Here is a 19,936-nt window from a genome sequence, read left to right as displayed (position 1 = left end):
GTTATTCGTTGAGGATGTTTTGGACACGAGAGAGAGATATGTGTTCAGCAAACAAGCGATGGTACCCTACGACCAGAAGTTACAGTATTGAAGTTCAATATTGAAGTGCAAGTAAAATACGCTCTTTTGTTGGTTTTGTCACGCACAAAGTGCAATAAACGCCTAACTAGCTACTGAGGAAAGTAACGAATTTCTCTGTAGCTAGTTTGGCAAACCCATTTTCTCTATGGATTTTTATTTTCTCAAGGAAAACTAATTTATTTTTTCTTGAGAAAATGAAATTTTCTTATAAAAATGGGGCAAACTAGCCCTAAAGTACCGATTTCCCCCCTGAATTTATCCGTTCATTTGTTCCCACACCAACCGTACCTACAGCGCAACATCAAGTTTCAGTGCTTGCCAATTGGCGCTAGCAGATGTCGGCCTAATGAGCAAGGTTCATATGCTGCAGTTTATCCTCTAGACTGGACATCTTATATGCTAGCAGATGGTATCCTGAATTGTTAGCATTCAAATTATGAATTTCAATGCTAATCCTGAAAGTTTGAATGACAAAGTAAAATGACTCTTTCTCCAGATGACATCCGATGTGGTTTGACGACGCCACCAACTGAATCATTACATTGGGAACGCCGATAAGCATGTTCGCCTCAATTATTCGGTTGCCTCCGCTCACAGTCCATTCAAGCATCAAGCAGCCCTAACAAACTCCTTTACTTACAGGGTCCTAACCTGCTGATGACAGGAGAAATGTGATTTGACATAAGCCGATTAGAAGTTATAATAGTTTGGAAATAACTCCTTTGAGCTACAGGATAACAGAGTACCTTTTAGCTACAGTACAGACTGCGGCAGAACCTTGTAGGGATTAAGGATCGACTTGGGGTCCAGCAACTTCTTGATGGAGGCCATTAGTTGTACCTAATAAAAAAAATTAGAACATTATTTGGGCAAGGCAACCTGAAAGATCCTGCATAACTGGAGTTGCAGATTGCTACTAGAAATGTTGACCAAACGATACAAACATCTACGTTGTTCTTGAAACACAATTTCGCATTACCACATTGCAAAGTCCAATGCAAAACCACATCTTCGGCGGAATCGTGAAAACCTCCTAGAAGAACATACTTAGGATTTCTAAAAAAAAAAAAGTTAAAACCATGCAGACCCATAAGGCACCTATAGATGTTCGTTGTCCCCAAATTTCAGGGTTCAAACTCTTTTTTGTGAAAATTCATACAAAATAACAATTTCCAAGTGCATATGCACTAAGACGATTTCTGGGAAATCGTCTTTTTAAGTACCACATATGCACGTGAGGTTTGTTATTTTCGTATGAATTTTTCTAGATAGTGTTCGGATCCCTATTTTGTGACAATGTACATCTATAGACACTCTAGATGTGCATGGTTTTGATTTTTTTGATAAGTCCTAAGTATGTTCTTCTAGTGGGGGCTTACGATTCTAACAAAGATCTGGTTTGCACTGAATATTTTCCCTTGCATGTTAGGCTAACGATTCAGGTAAAACAGACCTGAAAATGTGAAAGGATAACTAGGCCAATCTAAGAATGAAGGGTTCAGCTTCTAGATTTTACCAAATAACCTAAGCATCTCATGAAAGTGCATCGTTCTTGTTTTGTGTCATTTCAAAACAATGCATAAAAGGTGGTGTATGCAAGTCTTGGTATATTCAATCTTTTTCATATGTGACCTGTCTACTAAGGCTTGCTAAGGAAACAGACAGCTCAAATGCAAAAGAAAACAAGTCTACAACTCAGGATGATTGGTCATTTTCTTAATCATTATGTACAACATACTTCCAAGTGTTGGCAGGGCAGTATGGAAACACTCACTGCTTCAGGTGATTTACTGTAGTGAATCTTCTCAGCTTTCATTAGCCCCAAACCATGCTCTGCGCTGATGCTTCCTCTTTGTGCTGATGTCCACTCATAGACGAATGGTTCAATTTGTGCGAGAATCTAGAATTCCATTGGATAAACAAATAATAAGCTTATCAGTAAACTACCTCAGGATACCTTTTTTAGGAAGTCGGACTACCTCAAGAAAATGAAGCATAACATAAGTAAACAATCTGCTTCAAAGTTATATCCAAATTGATGCAAAAGACATACATTGTCGTCATATTTGCTTGATACAATGTTCAAATGCAGATTCCCATCTCCAAGGTGGCCATAGCCCAATACCTCTGCATTATCACCTAGAGAACCAACATATTGAGTTAATTAAGCTGTAGATTATCGACAGATCCAATCTGACAATTACCAAGACGGCAGCGCATTTCTTCAACAATATCATAGAGCTTCTCTACAGTTATGGACAAGTCATATTTGTACACAGCTCCAACTTTGACGGATGCTTCTGATATACCCTGCAACAACAATAACAAGTAAAAACAGGATCAGAACCTTAAGACCCATCTTTACACTATTCGTCATTTTGTGAAATTGCAAGTAGTTCGCGTTTGAATCTCTAGTTTTGAAGGATGTCGTTTGGAAAACGATGAGCATCTATTTTAAATGTCAACAAGCCATACGTCTAAGACAACCCCTGAGTACTATATTAAGAAGATGACCTTACGTAGGTCGAGAAAACCCTCAAACTCCAGCCCCACCAATACGCAGTGGCATCGTAGCCCATACTCAGGATCTAAGGAGTGTTACTCAGACCACCTAACCAACTTAGCTAGAGACCCTTTCGCTGCCATTACATAGCTATCACTAACCACATGAACAATTTGATACTGATAGTTGTCAAGTTTCAGCAGTCATAACATTCATCTGTCATCATTAAGGTATGAAAGACAGTATTGATTGTAGGATGACAACCTCACGGATCCTCCAAAAGTTTGATGCTTGGCTGATATCCTGTGCGATAACTCCATCAGCTACTAAACCATCTTCCATTGAACGCAACAAAAAAGCTTCCAGTTTTGTCCTACAATAAGAAAGCCATAAGCAAGAGAGAAGAGAAACTAGAAAAAAATAAGGACAAGATATGCAGATGAACACGAAGGCTAGTATCAGTAAATGCAAGTTAGCATGATATTTGATCTTCCGCAAAGTAATTGCCATTTTTTGAAAGAAACTGGCAGGAGTTCTGCTTTTCAATTAAGCAGAAAAGACAGCTTATGTACAAGAATGTGGCTTAAGCCGCTTATCACAGGGAATCACCCCAGTGGCAGGCCCAGAATTTGAAGAATAGGTATTCAAAATTGACGAGTAAAAAAATTTAACTGTATGAAATATATATATATATATATATCACCGTAATATGTTATTAGTTGAGCATATAATTGATCATAAAATAAAATTGTTCAAATACTAGTGGCAAGAGACAACCAAGCGAGGGCAACATGCGGTGGGGCAGGCGACACCGGCACCGGGCCACAGGTAGGCGTCGAGTGACACCGTGACGGGCGGCACCATGGGCCTGCGGAGCCGTATGGAGAGCGGCGGGTGGTGAGCAGCCACTAGGCGGGCGGGGCGTCGGGTGATGCCGAGACGGGTGGTCGTTGGGCATGGATGGGCGATACATGGTCGGCTCTCGGTTGAACTATGTGTGGGCATGTGGCGCTAGGGCAACTGGACGATGGGTGCAGGTGTGTGGCGTGCATGGGAGGATGACGTGCAGGCGTAGGTTGTTGGGTCACCGGATACAGTTGGGCCACCAACCCACCAAACGTCCATGGCTATTTTCCGTTTTAGTTGAATACTATTGTATTTTTTATTTTTAAGTATACATATGTATTACATAGTATAGTATATATACTTATTTTTTGACAAAATTCTTGGGTATTCATTTGAATACCCATGAATTACTATGGGCCCGCCCCTGAATCACCCTTGTATACTGCACCCTCTCAAGTATTTGTGAATATAATAATATAATAACAATGTAAATTGTCAAGTCATAGTACTTGGTACGCTAAAAAAAGCTGGATCGGTGGGGAAAGATCGCTCCCACGGTATTATATTAAAAAGCTCAAACTGAGCCCGACCGAGAAATGTCATGAACGTTGGCCCCCCTTGCATCATGAGGGTTCGCCCCCTACAGTTCAGATCTTTACCCGCGTTTTGAGCTTCCTAGCCCCTACACGAGGATCAACCCCCTTATAGGCCAGTCTTTCTTGTATGTACACAACCAAGGGAACCAGCGAGTGGCCTTTTTTAACCCAGCCTGAAACTCGCTCCCACTGGAAGTCGAACCTATGACCTGAGGAGTGCTACTGGAGCCATCTAACCAACTCAACTATAGGCCAAACCAGAACATGCTAAAGAAATCATCAGCTAGCTCATATCCTATAAAGGAAAGCAATTTCTTTCAGTTGCTATTTAGCACCAAATTAGTTTCAAATAGAGAAAAGTGGTACAACCTGCAAATATGAAAGCTTTATGCAAGCAGAAATTTTGTTATTATCTAATGACTCATGAATAAAACAACCAAGTAAAATAACTACTACATTCTCTCTAAGATAGAATTGACAATAGGGATAGATAAATCAGAATGGAAATAAATAGTAATAATTGCCCTATACATTGTCAATATTCTGTTTCTATAGTAACTTACTTGTCAGATGATTCATCACTTCCTGTTGTTTCAACTAGAACGTAAAATTTGTACGGTGATGCAGGTAAAGGATTTTGAACTCCTTCCAAATGTTGCATAGCCTCCAAAACAAAAGCAATCTATCAAAAACCAATCTAACAGTAAAAAAGAAATATTCCATTAACTTTGGATAAGGAACCCCTTAGTCAAGTTTGTTTTAAGGGCTTATTGAGCAAATCCACCAGGTATTGTATTAAGAAGCTCTTCTCACACAAGTCGAGAAAACCCCTGAACCCCTGTTCCACCCATACACAGCGGCACCATAGTCCTTGTGAGAATGACTGCGACCGTGACCACAACCGGAACTTAGACATCATGAGAGAGCCGAGGGGATTTTTTTAACTCAGTCTGAAATTTGTTACCATAGGGAGTCGAACTCATGATCTGAGGAGCGCTACTCAGAGCACCTAATCAACTCAAGTAACAATTTTGTGTCTTAATTCTCTCTAGAATGTGAAAATTATTTCAAACAGAATTTCTTATGCAAGTACCAGATCAATACAGTGATGATCCATGAATTCAAATGCAGACAAGATCTCACCCAAGCTCCTCCTAGCTGCCAGTAGTAATTTCTGGGAAGCACAATCAGTAAGCAGTAATCACTATCTTGAAGATTTTATACATGAATTTCATAAAAAATGGCTGGAAATTTTTTATTGAGAGAGAGAGAGAGAGTGCCCAAGAAAAAGAACCTGGCAGCTTGTGTAATCATTGCAGGAAAGAAATGCAACATTGGTTGAAGATAGCTTTGCAGGTGTAAGTACTGATATTTTGGTGACTACTCCTAGCGAGCCTTCACTTCCTGAACAATGAGTTGTGCATTTACTAACTGTTTGGTGCCGTGAAAATAACAGTTCTTGCACAGTGGTAACGGAATAGTTAGCACGGTCAGTACATACCTATAAATAAGTGCTTCAGATCATACCCAGTATTGTCTTTCCTTAAAGTAGTAAGCATATCAAGGATAGTCCCATCAGCCAGGACAACTTCAAGACCTGCATGGGAGGAAACATATAAAAGGGAAATAACTGACACCATGAGAATTCAAATCCATGCATTATTTGTGTTAAATTAAAGCTATATGATCAACACTGCTACGTACCAAGAACATTTCCATGAAGTGAACCATAGCGTATAAAACGCAGGCCGCCAGCATTAGTTGAAATGTTTCCACCGATGTGGCAACTACCTTTCGCTCCCAAGTCAAGTGGCATAATAAACCTGAGAAGCAAATCAAGGTCAACTAGGCCTCTGGCATGGAAATCAAATATATGGTTTTCAGTAGGCATCCACCATATGAATTTACAAAATTTATATTGGCCTATTGAGTAGCAAAAAACAATCTCACAACTGTAAGAAAACGAATGTAAATGTACTGGAACTTGTCAAAATCATCAGTGACATCACAAGCAAGAATAAACGAGTATGTGACCTTTATAGATTTATGACTCAATCCCTAACACACTGTCATAAAGCATAATAGCATAATAGCATATCTAAAAGATTATGGAATTGATATCAGAACCAAACTGCTAAGGATAACTTTACCCTTCATTTTCCACGAAGGTACTTAAATTCTCCAACACACAACCAGCTTCACAAGTAAGAATTCCATTTACCTAACAACATTATAACAAGCACACTTAGAAGTCGGCACCTTCTATGTGAAACTATTCAAGGATTTACCATAGCCCTTGGATGCATTTGAAGAAGCAACTAACACACATAACAAAATGCAAGTTACTGAAACCATGTAAAAGAAATAGAGCTTACGTTATCAAAGGAAATAATTTTATTCATGCCTGCAAGGCCAACAATCACCTGCATACAAGGTAAAACACTGATCAGTGATCTTACAGCTCAACATTAGGAACAGCTGACAACTGAAAATGCAGAACCACTACCCCCCCCAAAAAAAAAAAACTCGGCCGGGGAGGGAAAGACCATCCTCCCGGTATTATATAAGAAGAGACTGAAAACATGGTCCCGCCCGAGAAAATCTTCGAACCCTAGCCCCCCATCACTAGCGGGCCATCACCGCCCACTCTGCAACGGCCCAGCCGGAGGGTGGCGCGCAGGACGTAACTCAGGAGCAGGCGGGGCTCAACAAGGGGATTTTTTTAACCAAGCCCGAAATTCACCCCCGAGGGGATTGAACCCGGGACCTGGAGGTGCTACTCGGAAGCCTTAACCATAACACTAGGCCCTTTCGCTGCAGAACCACTACACACAAATTAATTTAGTACATCGATAAGCATAATAATAGGAAATATGAGCCATATATTATTTAAAAAGGTAAAATTTACTAAAGAAGCATGACGTGGAAAATGAACAAGTTACAAGGTCTATGTGATCTTTCCAATAATTCACAATTAATCAGGTCTAGTCCATGTAAACATATAGCCCACCTTTTCGTATGAAATGGCTCAGCCTTTTCTAATTAATAGAACAGAAATGTTTTTATGACTTGCATAAGCAATAGGTCGAATCCTAGCAAACAATAAGTACTATTCCACCATTTCATTCCTGACACAGAGATTAAAAAGATATAGGAGTACAATTACCTCATCGAAAACAGGCACACTTCCACCTACAAGACCTGTGTTGCCACCTTGTGGAACCACAGCCAATCGTTTGGTGTTGCAATATGAAAGAATCTTAGATACCTGTAAAGAGAGCATTGAATAAAGAATGTGCACACTTTTTTCTTGTGTGTGGATAGGAGTAGCAAGACTAAAAAAATAAATTATTAAAAAATCTTCATGAAAAAGTGTGGGCTACTGAAAGAATCAGCATGCATGTCATTTGCATGGATTTTGCAACACCCTTGTATTTGCAGAAGTACAATATAAAGACTGAACAACACCAGTAAATTATTCTTTAAAATAATGGTACCTACATTGTGAAGCCGTACATGACTTTCAGGAAATGGAATTGCAGCTACATGATGTTCAGGAAATTAAGCTTCCACTAGATTGCTAATGAAATACCTCAGTAGTAGTTTTTGGTAAAAGTACTAGCTGACTTGCACCTCTGTATTTACCCATCCAATCTACATTTGCAACTGCAACTCTGTCTTCATCCTGAACTACACCATTTTCTCCCAAGATGCTCTTGAAGTAAGCAATGTCATCAGAGTTCAGCACTGAATAGGCTGGATTCCTCTGAAACTGTGTTGCAGCAGAACCAAATGTGCGCTTCTGAACTTCACAAGCCTTGTTAGCACTGCGTTGACCTTCATATATTCCCCCACTACTTGTAGGTCCACACAGAGGGTGCTGTACACTGGGAATCCAGTGGAATCTTCTATAAGAATTCACAGCGTGGTTTGTGGATTCATATTGATTATGAGGCATGCCTGAAAAGCCTAATTTATCATCAGATTTTAATCAAAACTTCTCAAATTTTACTGGGATCATCAAAGATATCTAGTTACGTGTCTGTATTCGATCAGTAAAGATTATATATGCTAAAATTCTCACTAAAATTTAATCGTTGATTATGTACTATTAAAGCTATCGCTATCCTCACTGAAAGAGAAAGAGATGTCATTCTTTACTTCTAATAATGCCCAAGCCCTAAAGATTGGTACTACCAGTGTTCTTAAGGCGGTAAGACGGGGTGAGGAGTTGGACCACCGCCTTAACGCCTAGGCGGGCAAGGCGAGCAAGCCGCCTAGAATTATACGAGCGCCTGGACGCCTAGGCGACGCCTTAAAAACACTGGGTACTACTACACGGACAACATGGCTGATGGCACATTTATTGGGTTATTGAACTAATCCAAAGTATTTTGTGAACATGGCATATTCTTCATCTCATAAACCAACCAAACAAGCACTTATGCAAATACAATTTAGTAACTACATCAAAGATTGGCCTACATCATGCACTACCAGCTCTTCAATAAATCTAGGGATACTCCGCTGCGTAAATTTTCCCCAAATGATAAAATAAAACCAATTTCTATTCAAAGCTGCATTCTGATGCTACATCGCTAGCCGAATCACTAACCACCGTGGCAGCACAGGCTACACCAATCAAACAGCTGCAACATATGTCTTACTATTCTGGGAACTTAGTAATAATTAACAGAGCCCAGTGTGATGAAGCATCTGCAGCTTAGCTTGGTGCTCCAACACCAACAGATAAAAATCACCATTGACTATAGTCTAGGATCAGGACTCAAGCTAGAACCAACGAAGAACGAGCGCGCGGTTGCACCAGAACTATGCCAGATCACCAGCACTGAAGACTGAAGTGATCCTAGACCCGAACACCATAATCCCGCTCTACGGCGGCTCGGGGACAAAACCTAGAGCCCACAGGCCACAGCAGCCACCCGATCGGGCACGGGCACGAGCACCTCCACCAATAAGGAACAGGGCGCACCAAGCCTCAACACTAAATCAGCAATTCACCTCGCTTCGGCGACTGGACAGCGATCGGGCCCAGGCGGCGGAGAAGCCTCGCCGCCTCGCGCCGCGGCATGCCGTCCACCGATTTCGCCGCGGACCTGGCGCCGTGCCGGTTGAGAGGAGCGGAGGGGGACGCTTGCGTCTGGCGGATTGCCAATGCCAACTGCTTGGGAACAGTAAGCAGCCGCAGATGAACTTTGCCGGCTTGCGTCTTTCTGACTACTGAGTACTGAGACGCAGCAGTTGATGGTATGACGTGGCAGAGTTATCGGCGAGGGGATCACGTGCCTTGTCCTTGTGCAACCGTGCGTGTATTAGTTGCATATAGAGGATGACAACGTGTACACCTAGATAAGACTGTGTTCAACGGGGGACGCTTGCGTCCCCCTCCCCTATTACTGTAGCAAGGATAGGGGCTACAGTGGCCCTCTATCCCCTACACCGCCTTCCTCTTCCTCCTCCTCTCCCCTCCTGATTTCTTCTCTCTCCCGCTAAATGGATGGGAACGCTACGGCGGAGACCGTCCCCCCTTCGGCTTCCTTGGCACACAAGCGCGCGCGCTCGGAAGACTCCGACGAAGGAGGTCGAGGCGATCCGCGGGCGAATCAACCGCCGCCGGACAAGGTACGCGTCGATCCGCCGTCGCCCCCGAATCGTTTGTCTGCGTTCGGCCGGCGACAAGAACTCGGGTTCGTCCACGCGAATCCGCCTTCATCCTTCCCGGACCGGCGACCCGGCCGATCCGTGCGAAGACGGCGGCGCCGCTCGTCTCTTTCCGCCGGGACGTCAGCTGCGGGGTCGAGGTCGAAGGGAGGTCATCCATTCTCCGATAGATCTACGCTCAGCCGATCTGCGTCGTTCGAGCTTCACGGTCCAAGGTACGCTCCGTCCGATCTCCAAGGTCTACACCTCGGATTCATCCGAGTTCCATTAAAACCGTACCTTGGATTACCATTAGGGTTTACATGTACTGTACTTCTTTGTGCGCTACGATTGATGTGTTCATCGCCTACTTTAACTAGTTAGGGTTGTGGTTAAGGCCGACATCCGATTCGCCTTTTGTTTATGCACATCAACCAAGTTTCATATTGTTTATGTACACATAGATCGCAACCTTACCTGAATCACGTATTGGTAAATGATCCGTGCTAATTAACTAACAAATTTATACTACGCATCATAGGAAACAATATTTAGACTATAGTGTCATTATTGTTTTCGTCGTCATGGTTTACTTAAGACTTTGTACCCACCCATTTGTGCAATTTCAATTCCTTTAAGATAGTTGTCGATTGTATGTTGTTTGATGAATTTTGGTGGGACAGAATTGCATGTTTATGTTGGTATTCGACGAACTCGGTAGCGTTAGCGTTTAAAGACCCAAACAAAACACCTTGTTCGTTCCATATCGAGTACTTTCAATTCGACGTAGTTCGTGTGTCTACGAATTGGACTCAGTGACCCTTTCATTTCTATTTGTCTTTCATTACATGACCAACCATTGTATGCAACTAACGAAACCTTTACTTATTATGCAGCTTGATTAAATTATTTGATTGTTTGACGTCCTCTTCAACTAATTAAGGTTCTAAATTCTTTTTCGCTATAGTACATAGTTTTTTATCAATTGCATAAGTCTGTCTCCATGAGTTCTGTCTGTGCTTTCATGTTTTTTGTGCAAGTTTAGGTTTATTAGATGCAACCCACATACGTCCCATAGCTACGATACATGTGTACAAATACTTTACCAGTGCATAACATTTCAAGCAACATTAGTTTGCTAACAGCCATCAGCAGATTAGTTGAGTACATTGAAATATTAGTTTTTTCTATTGCTACCCACTGATGTTTCGTAACTGGCATTAACAATTTAATTTGACCACTTAGGAACAAGACAGCAACCTAATTTTTTCATGTATGCACCTTGTCTAGCCAAGGAGGTCCTGTTTGAGGATACGAATCAAGATGAGCACCCATGATGCCAAAGTGTTGCAACACTTGGTCGTCAATCTTGCATCCTCTGTGGAATCTGGTGCTTTCAATATTAGAAGCTTTCTAGAAGAGGCATTCCGTCATTTGGGTGACGAGCATTACCTACTGAATGCTCTACTTGCAATTCGAAAGGAGGTAGACCTGCTGGAGCAGGACGCATTAGAGAGCAAAGCAAGGTCTGACCCAGAAAAGGAGAGGATGGAGGAACAAATTAACCTTGCGGAGCCTGTGCAGCCAGTGCCTAGACAAATTACTTTCACCCCCCCTTCCTCACCAGAATTGTATGAGGCCAGTGACAATGACTCCTACGACTCTGACAGGTCCACTAGGTATAGCATTTGGAACCTGTAATTGTGGTAACTCGACCTTTGTCGTAGTGCTAGAAATGCATCCAAATAAATTATGAACTTCTGTGTTCTGTCTTTGATGCATGCGTAACCGATGTAGTTCTGCTTCAAGCTAATGTTCCTTTTGTAAGAACCTTATGTCGTATGGTACTCCCTTTTATATGAATTTATGCGAATGTGTGCATCCTTATGCTCATTTTCTATTTTGTACTCCAAGTTTGTTATCTGTTGTCCAACTTAATGTATTTATGTATTTCATTCCAGAATGGCTGAGAACAACTCAAACACACCTTTTCGACCACCTGCTGCCTGCCCCAATTCAGGTAACCAAATGTTCCCCCCACCCTTGTGGGATCCTCAAATGTGGCAGGCCCAAGGTTTTGACCCAACACAGCCTAATATGTTTACTAATCCTACATCCCATATGACCAATCCTAACTGGTCCCAGGGACAGAATGACCCATCTCCATATACCTTTCGTACTCCATGGAACCCATATTTTGGTATGACCAATCAAGGGGGTCCTACAACACAAACATCCTTCGGTCAACCAACGTTTGTACCACCCATTCCATGTCCACAGGTTTCGACCCATGTTCCAATCCAGACTGACCCTATAAATTTGGAATCCGAAGCAGAACACAGTGTCCAGGAAGTGAACAGCCCTACCAAACCTTCTGATACACCTGGGACTTATAGGAGGACAAAGGAACAGAACTTCAAACCTGATGAAGACCTGTTGCTTTGCAAAACTTGGCTAGAGATTAGTAGTGACCCAGTTATTAGCACAGGGCAGAGGAAGGAGGGTTTGTGGGCTAGAATTGAGAAAAGGTACAATGAACTTAGAGGTGAGTTTCCTTTAAGGTTGAATAGGGCTCTGAGCAGCAGGTGGGACAAAATAAGAGCAGAAACAGGAAAATTTGCTGGATTCTATGCTAGAGTCTTAAGGGAAAACCAGAGTGGCCTCACAGATAACGACAAGGTACACTGATATTCATTTTGAGTAAATTTTGTATGAGAAGGTTTCTGTAATCGTACTGTTCTACGTTCACTGATGTCTGCATGTACATCTTGTGTAGACATCGAAAGCTGCAACTCTTTATGCAACGTCACAGAAAAAGCCATTTCATTTCATGCATTGCTGGACGCGACTTAAAAACGAACCGAAATGGGATGCCATGGTTCATGGAAGCCCCTGGAGAGGCACTGCGGGGACGGAGCCTGGCCGTAGTCTTACACCGACAGGCTCTGTTAATGAAGTTGAATATGATGAAGGTGGTTCAAGAGGGAAGAGACCATTAGGACGTGACTCCGCGAAAGCTTCAAGGAAGAAGTCAATGTCCACTTCATCTCAGTCTACTGACTATCTTTCAAAAATCCATGACATGCAAGTAGCAAGGTTCAAGCAAAGTGCAGAAAAATCAGACCTAAAGCAGCAGAACATTGAGTTCATGAAGGAAGTTGAACTGAAGAAGTTGGAGGTTCAATCCAAGGAAATACTAGTACAGGAAAAAAAATTGATGATGTAAGATTGGAATAAAAAAGACGAAGAGCTCAACAAACTTTATGCTATGGACATGGATGCGTTACCTGATGAATTGCGAGCTGTTTACATCGCAAGGAGAAAAGCTTTAATCGAATATTTCATCAACAATCCTGTGTGACGACTAGTACTGTGTTTCATAAGGTGTTTGTCACCTTTGTATCGGCTTACCGTGCTCCTATGAGTTTGGACATGTCTATTTTAGAGTGGTTGAACAATTCCTTAGTTGTTTGAGTTCATCAGCTTGTTTTTTGAACATTGTTTATTTTCACATAATTGATATTCATAATAAGGATTCTGATACATGACTTCTAGTTTGGAAACTTATGCAACTTATTTGTACCAGAGGCATTACACTTAGAAGGAACTATCACTTCTCTACCAGGTTCATACATACCACCTACGACATCTAGTCCTGGTACACAACGTTGACTTCATAATTGAAAGTGAACAACATTGGTGTAGCACATCCTTTGGAAACAAGGCATCAACCCATGGAGCCTCGACGAGCCCACAGGTGTTCTATGAGGTTGTGCTGTAAAGACAAGTAAGTTGCCTGACATGTGATGTCCTGGTCGGGATCGTTTGGTAACTCTGAGCGGATATGATTGTGAAGCCACTCGTTGCGGACCTCAGGAGTATTGTTACACGGCTCTGGTGGCCCAGAGGGGCCAATGAAGTCCACATTTGCTGCACCATCTCCTTCGTCCTCGACAATCATGTTGTGCATAATAATGCAAGCAGTCATCATGTCTGCAAGGTGATTACGATCCCAACCATAAGCGGGTCCACGTAGAACAGCCCACCTTGCCTGCAAAACTCCAAATGCTCGCTCAATGTCTTTTCGACAACTCTCTTGCTTGGTTGTAAAGTGAACCTTTTTTTCCTCAAATGCGTGGCGAATAGCTTTTACAAAGGTAGGCCAATTTGGATATATGCCATCTGCTAAGTAGTATCCGAAATTGTAAGTGGTCCCATTAATAGTGAAGTGCACTGGTGGCATCGTCCCATTACGTAACGGATCAAACACAGGTGACCGATGAAGCACGTTCAGATCATTGTTGGTACCAGGCATTCCAAAGAAGGCATGCCAAATCCACAAATCGTACCCAGCGACTGCCTCTAGTATCATTGTTGGTCTCGAATTGCGCCCACAAAACTGTCCGCGCCATGCAGTAGGACAGTTGCGCCATTCCCAATGCATACAATCGATAGAGCCTAGCATACCCGGAAACCCCCTGTCGGCGTTTACACGTAGTATGCGAGCAATGTCGTCGTGGTTAGGGATACGAAGGTATCGTTCGCTAAAGCAAGAGATGATTGCGCGACAAAAACGGATAAGGCAGTCCCTAGCGGTAGTCTGTCCAATCTGTATGTACTCATCTACCGCATCGGTTGGTAACCCATACGCAAGGATACGCAATGCAGCACAAACCTTTTGCAATGGACCAAGCCCTGCTAAACCGGTTGCATCACAACGAATAGTGAAGTATTCGTCTTCTCGCTGAACGGCACGAAGGATACGTAGGAACAAAGGACGATGCATCCGAAACCTGTACACGATAATAAAGCAAAAAATTAACAAAACAAACGTAGAAATGAAAGTAAAATCATAACTTACGAAATTTACCTTCGGCGAAAGACATGTGATGGATACACAGGATTAGGTCCGAAGTAGTGATGTTTGATGAGATTTTCTCCAGCAGCGTGGTTCCTATGGATAACTCGGCGAGGCAATGAGGAGCGCCTACGCCGCGTGCTCGTGTCTCCTACTACAAGGTGCTCAACATGTTGGGCTAGCAAGAAGGTATCGATCTCATCGTCGGAATCGTCGGATGACGAGGAGAACACAAGGCTTTTCAGTGACTCCATGACGACCTAAACTACGAGTCGTACTACGGACTTGTTAAGGAATGGCGGATGATATAGAAGAGGTGAGTGTGTAGATGAATGGAGCATGTGCCCAGGGTACCTTATTTATAGGTGCCCTAGGTGTGTGAAGGAAGCCAGACGGTCGTGGCTTCCGGTACAAGCCAGTCGTGTCGTGCAAGCCAGTCGTGTCGTGTACTAGAAGAATGAAAATTTGTATTTCTTAAAAACATAAAATCGTACCGTATTTATACTAACGTATGAATAGTAATTATTAAGTTCGCTAATTACATGTCGACCAAAATTCGCCCGTGTACTAAGCAAATAATAAATAATAACAATTTAAAGATTTCATGGTAGTTGAGTTAGTTGATGAGGAAAATATATAATATTGGTGTGGTGGGGTATAGAGGATTGTTATAGGGGGAACCGCTGTAGAGCGTGGATATATAGGGGGAGAGAGATTGCTGACGTGGCACGTGAGTGGGATATAGGGGGACAAATTTAGGGGGAACCGCTGAAGACAGTCTAAGGTCGCGATCGTCCGGGGGTCGCGAGTAGTACCCGTACGGGTGATTTTACCTATCGTATTAAAAAGTCTAAGAGCATCTCCAAGACTTTTCATTTTTTACTCTCTATTTAACTATCTATTTACGTTTTCATAAAGATTACACTCTATATATAACATCTCAGTCCAACAGACTATCTATCTAGTTTGGCTAGTCAGGTGGCTAGCCAAATTTAGCTAGTGAGAGAACCAATTTACAGAGTCAGATAGCTTGCGAGTAAAATAACTAGTCTGTTGGAGATTTAATTTACAATTGAGTAGCTAAAATTTAGCTTGGTGAGTCATTTAGCTAGTCTCTTGAAGTTGCTCTAAAACGTTAATATCTAAAAATATCAAACAAACACATAAAAAATAGTTTAACTTAAAATACAACAAACCATATTACATAATTTGGTAGGTAAACCAACAATAAACGAAGAAGTATTTTCTATTACGTAAGATAGCTTTAATTATATGATAAATGGTGATATCATGCGAGTATATTTTAACCATGGATATACGGGTATAGGTGCTCACCCATATCTTGTACCCATCTACCCGACGGGTAGAGATTCTCACTCATTAGCATACCCGCGGGTAAAAAAACTATCCAATGCTCGTCTTTATATTGGGTAAAACCCATCGGATATTCGGGTTTCGAATAGCCATTGACATTGCCACCTCTAGTTGAAGGGCCAAATAAATCGACCCAACGCGATCGAAATATGACCTGGACTAATCGGGCCTGCACGTTGGGCGGCCATGGGATGCAACTTTTGGCCCGATAGAGAATTTGAGGTCCTCTTTAGTTTCTTTAGTCAGCTGACTAAAGTATAGTTACTAAAATACTCCATTTAGGGGGTGTTTGGTTTGTAGGGACTAATATTTAGTCCCTTCATTTTATTCCATTTTAGTATATAAATTGACAAATATAGAAACTAAAATAGAGTTTTAGTTTCTATATTTGATAATTTTGTAACTAAAGTGGAATAAAATGTAGGGACTAAAAATTAGTCTCTAGAAACCAAACACCCCCTTAGTTTGAATGACTAAACTTGACTAAAAAGCATTAATTACTATATATAATGATTATACTACCCTAAACAAATGTATGCCCATGTGCTATTCGGCATGTTCACACCAACTGAGCCCACGCGTATTAGGCCCTGTTTTAATCTAACGAGATAAACTTTAGCAACTTTTTTTAGCTAATTTTAGCCATTTGGTGATCTAAACAGAAAAGCTAATAATGGTGTGATAAAATTTAGCACCTATTATCTCATAAGCTGCTCAAAGGATGCTAAAACGAGCTAAACGTGGGCTAGGGAACACCATTTTCCACCCATACCCTCCAACCACATTCTTTCCGCATTAGGGGCATGAGTGTCTTTTTATTCCTGTCGGGTACCATAATTAGGGGTACCCCAACGCTCCTAATCATGGCTGGTAAACACCCTCAGACCAACTGATGGGTGCGGTTCAAGCCAAGACTTCGTCTACCCGAGGGACGCGATCTCACCCGAGCCTAGCCTCGGGTTGGAACAGTAGTCACAGACAAGTTCACGCCTCGCCCGAGGGCCTCCTCAGACAGCGGGCGCCCCCTCAGCTCTCCCGTGGCCCGGCTCGGGCAGGCTTCGTTGTGAAGCAACCTTGGCCATACCGTCTCACCAACCGACCGCTTCACAGGCGCATTAAATGCAGGGGATGCCTGACGCCGTATCCTGACACACGCGCCTCAGTCGGCCAGGCCGAAGTGACCGCAGTCACTTCGCCCCTCTTCTTTACTGTCCGAATGATAGGAAAACAACGCCGCTCGCTCCGCTCCGACTGTCGTGTCAGCCACCCCGGCAACGACTGACAACAAGTCATGATCAACCACCAAGTTCAAGCCTCGGGCGCAACAGGAAGCTCCGCCTCGCCCGACCTCACGCTCCAGCCTCAGGAGGAGGCCTCCGCCTCGCCCGACCTCAGGCTCCGGCCTCGGGAGGAGGTCTCCGCCTCGCCCGACCCCCAAACTCGGCCTCGACCCCGATCTCGGGAGGAATCGCGTCCTCGCCCGACCCCGGCCTCGGCCTCAAGAGAAGTCTCCGCCTCGACCGACCCTAGGCTCGGACTGACCGCGCTAATAGGGGATGCATCATTTCCCTATTCCTAGCCTGCTCAGGCTACAAGGAACAAGACCGGCGTCCCATCTGGCTTACCCCGGCGACGGGTAATGATGGTGCCCCGCATGCGCCATGACGCCGGTGGCTCTCAGCCCCTTACGACAGCAAGGAGACGTCAGCAGGATCCTCGCCGCGCTGCCAGCTGTGCTCCTACAGGACTCAGGCGCTCCTCCGGCGGCCACGCCATCACATGTACAGGGCCCAAGCTCTCCCCCAACGACCACGTTGGCATTTACACAGGGCTTAGGCACTCCACTGCCGGACACGTTAGCGCATAGCTACGCCCCCGTTGTACGCCTGGACTCTCTCCTTGCCTCTATAAAAGGGAGGTCCAAGGCCACCCTGAGGGGGGTTCGCGCGAGGGAAGCGGTGGACGAGCTCTGTGTCCCTCTCTCTCTCTCCCTCACGCGACGCGCTTGTAACCCCTACTGCGAGTGGCACCCCTGGTGCAGGATAATACAAGGCTTGTCCCACATCTTGTGTTCCATCCCGCGCTAACCCATCTGGGCAGGGACACACAGCGACAATTCACTCGTCGGTCCAGGGACCCCCCGGGGTCGAAACGCCGACAGTTGGCGCGCCAGGTAGGGGCCTGCTGCGTGTTAACGAACACCTTCCCGTTGAGTTCCAGATGGGGAGTCTTCAGCAACCTCTCCAGCCCGGAACGGTGCTCCGCTTCGGGAGTCTCGAGTTCATGTCCCTCGACGGCAGCTAGGACATGGTACTCCTCCCCCCGTGGCGTGACGACAACGATGGTCTCCGACTCGCCTGGCGGCGGTGAGCTCTACGACAGCATCTCCCCACGGCAGAAGAGGAGCACTCCGGTCGTCCCCGCCACCCTCCCCGTCGGAGGAGGCGGAGACGAGGCAACCATGGCCACGCAGGAGGTGGCACCTTGTCGGCTGTCGCACCAGAGCGAGTCGACGATGCCGGCACTCCCCCGGGGGACATGACGAACATTGTCCTCGCACCTGTGGCGACGACGAGTGTCACTTCCCCGCGATGTGTCAGCCCCAAGCAGACTGATGACGCCAGCACCCTCGCAAAGGACCTGCTGGGCGTTGCCCTCGTACCTGAGATGACGGTGTGCTCCGCCCCCAACGCGACTTCACCATCGTCCAACAACCAAGAGGTACCGTCCGTTTTCCACCCCGTACCTTTTCGGTTCAGCTTTGATCCACCTAGCGACCCCGCTATGGTGAGCGCCTTCGTAAAGGCGTATCCAAACCTTCTGGGGTACCACATGTGGTTGACCTGGGACCGACTGATAGCCGTCTCAACCTTTGGACCGGCGGGTTCTGAGGAAGAGGACGACCCTGACTCCGGTTGGGATTTCTCTACCCTCAATGACCCTGGTGCCATGCGGGGCTTCATGTCCGCATGTGACCACTGCCTCTCCGGTTGTTCTGACGGTAGCCATGACCTTGATGAGGAGGGTTACGGCCCAAGTCGCGAATGTTTCCACGTCGATCTGGGAGATCACAACGAAGGCAACCACCTCGGTATGCCAGAGGTTGACGATCCCCCTGGGCCCGCATCTCGCGTTGACATCCTGCGGGAGCTAGCTGTCGTCCTAGTCCCTACGGGGGGTCAGGACATACAGCTCGAGCAAATCCGTGAGATGCAGGCCCGGGTCAACGGGGAAGCAGGCCGGCTTGTACAGCTCCGACAGAACATCGATCAAGAGTGGGCAGGCCGATCACTCGTCGGAGAAGCCTGTCATTGGGCCCAAGACATCCGGTGCCGCATCGTCGACAATGCCAGGGCAGTGCTGCCCCCGGCCATCAGCGGGTCCGGCCAGGACCTAGCTGCAGCGGCGATGCTGCTTCGAGCCATGCCAGAGCCATCCACCACCGAGGGACAGCGTATCCAGGGCGAACTCAAGAATCTCCTAGAAGGCGCTGCGGTTCGACGAGCCGAGAGCTCCGCCTCCCGCAGGCGAGCTGACCCCTCGGAGCATCACGCAGTGTCCTCCCGACGCATTCGGGAAGCCTCGGTCCATCCCGAGCATACACGGGACGAGGCGCCCGCCGTCTGGGAACGCCTCGACAACGAGCACCATTGTCTCGACCATCGAGCCCGCCTTGATGAGAAGGTGCGCCGAGGCTACCATCCCGGGCGTGGGGGACGCTGCAACAGCGAGGAGGATCACAATCCTTCGCCCGAACCACCCGGTCCGTGAGTCTTCAGCCGGGCCATACGACGAGCGCCGTTCCCTGCCCGTTTCCGAGCCCCGACTACTATCACCAAGTACTCAGGGGAGACGAGGCCGGAGCTGTGGCTCGCAGACTACCGACTGGCATGCTAGTTGGGAGGGGCGGATGATGACAACCTCATCATCCGTAATCTACCCCTTTTCCTCTCCGAAGCCGCCCGAGCCTGGCTGGAGCATCTGCCTCCTGCGCAGATCTCCGACTGGGACGATCTG

General features: G+C 45.2%; 3 protein-coding genes across 6 annotated transcripts; 1 reads left to right on the top strand and 2 right to left on the bottom strand.

Moving 5' to 3' along the window:
- Positions 1–266: 266 nt before the first annotated feature.
- On the bottom strand, positions 267–9,361 carry LOC100273608 (uncharacterized). 4 transcript variants are annotated; one of them, NM_001148024.1, is made up of 16 exons: positions 9,049–9,185; positions 7,619–7,995; positions 7,193–7,294; positions 6,402–6,449; positions 6,177–6,247; positions 5,731–5,849; positions 5,528–5,623; positions 5,321–5,430; positions 5,120–5,200; positions 4,590–4,690; positions 2,849–2,957; positions 2,286–2,391; positions 2,135–2,220; positions 1,856–1,981; positions 828–921; positions 267–732 (listed from the first exon to the last, which is right to left on the bottom strand). In NM_001148024.1, exons 1-15 carry the CDS (start codon positions 9,116–9,118, stop codon positions 835–837), a joined length of 1,689 nt encoding a protein of 562 aa, NP_001141496.1. In that variant the 5' UTR covers positions 9,119–9,185; the 3' UTR covers positions 267–732; positions 828–834. The 4 variants fall into 4 exon arrangements, with proteins under 4 accessions (NP_001141496.1, XP_035816311.1, XP_035816312.1 ...); XM_035960418.1 differs by having other exon boundaries at positions 282–732; positions 7,619–7,986; positions 9,049–9,361; XM_035960419.1 differs by having other exon boundaries at positions 282–735; positions 7,619–7,986; positions 9,049–9,335.
- A 103-nt stretch (positions 9,362–9,464) lies between these two features.
- On the top strand, positions 9,465–13,150 carry LOC103632065 (uncharacterized). The gene is made up of 3 exons (XM_008653921.4): positions 9,465–9,923; positions 11,649–12,366; positions 12,464–13,150. Exons 1-3 carry the CDS (start codon positions 9,541–9,543, stop codon positions 12,911–12,913), a joined length of 1,551 nt encoding a protein of 516 aa, XP_008652143.1. The 5' UTR covers positions 9,465–9,540; the 3' UTR covers positions 12,914–13,150.
- A 38-nt stretch (positions 13,151–13,188) lies between these two features.
- LOC103632064 (uncharacterized) lies at positions 13,189–14,860 on the bottom strand. The gene is made up of 2 exons (XM_008653920.3): positions 14,558–14,860; positions 13,189–14,480 (listed from the first exon to the last, which is right to left on the bottom strand). The coding sequence occupies exons 1-2, from the start codon at positions 14,797–14,799 to the stop codon at positions 13,415–13,417; spliced, it is 1,308 nt and encodes a 435-aa protein (XP_008652142.1). The 5' UTR covers positions 14,800–14,860; the 3' UTR covers positions 13,189–13,414.
- Between the last annotated feature and the right edge of the window lie 5,076 nt (positions 14,861–19,936).

Source organism: Zea mays, chromosome 7 (genome assembly GCF_902167145.1).
Source record: "Zea mays cultivar B73 chromosome 7, Zm-B73-REFERENCE-NAM-5.0, whole genome shotgun sequence".
Classification (NCBI taxonomy): Eukaryota; Viridiplantae; Streptophyta; class Magnoliopsida; order Poales; family Poaceae; genus Zea; species Zea mays.
The sequence above is the reverse complement of the archived record's forward strand: the minus strand, read 5'-3'. Positions and strand labels throughout refer to the sequence as shown.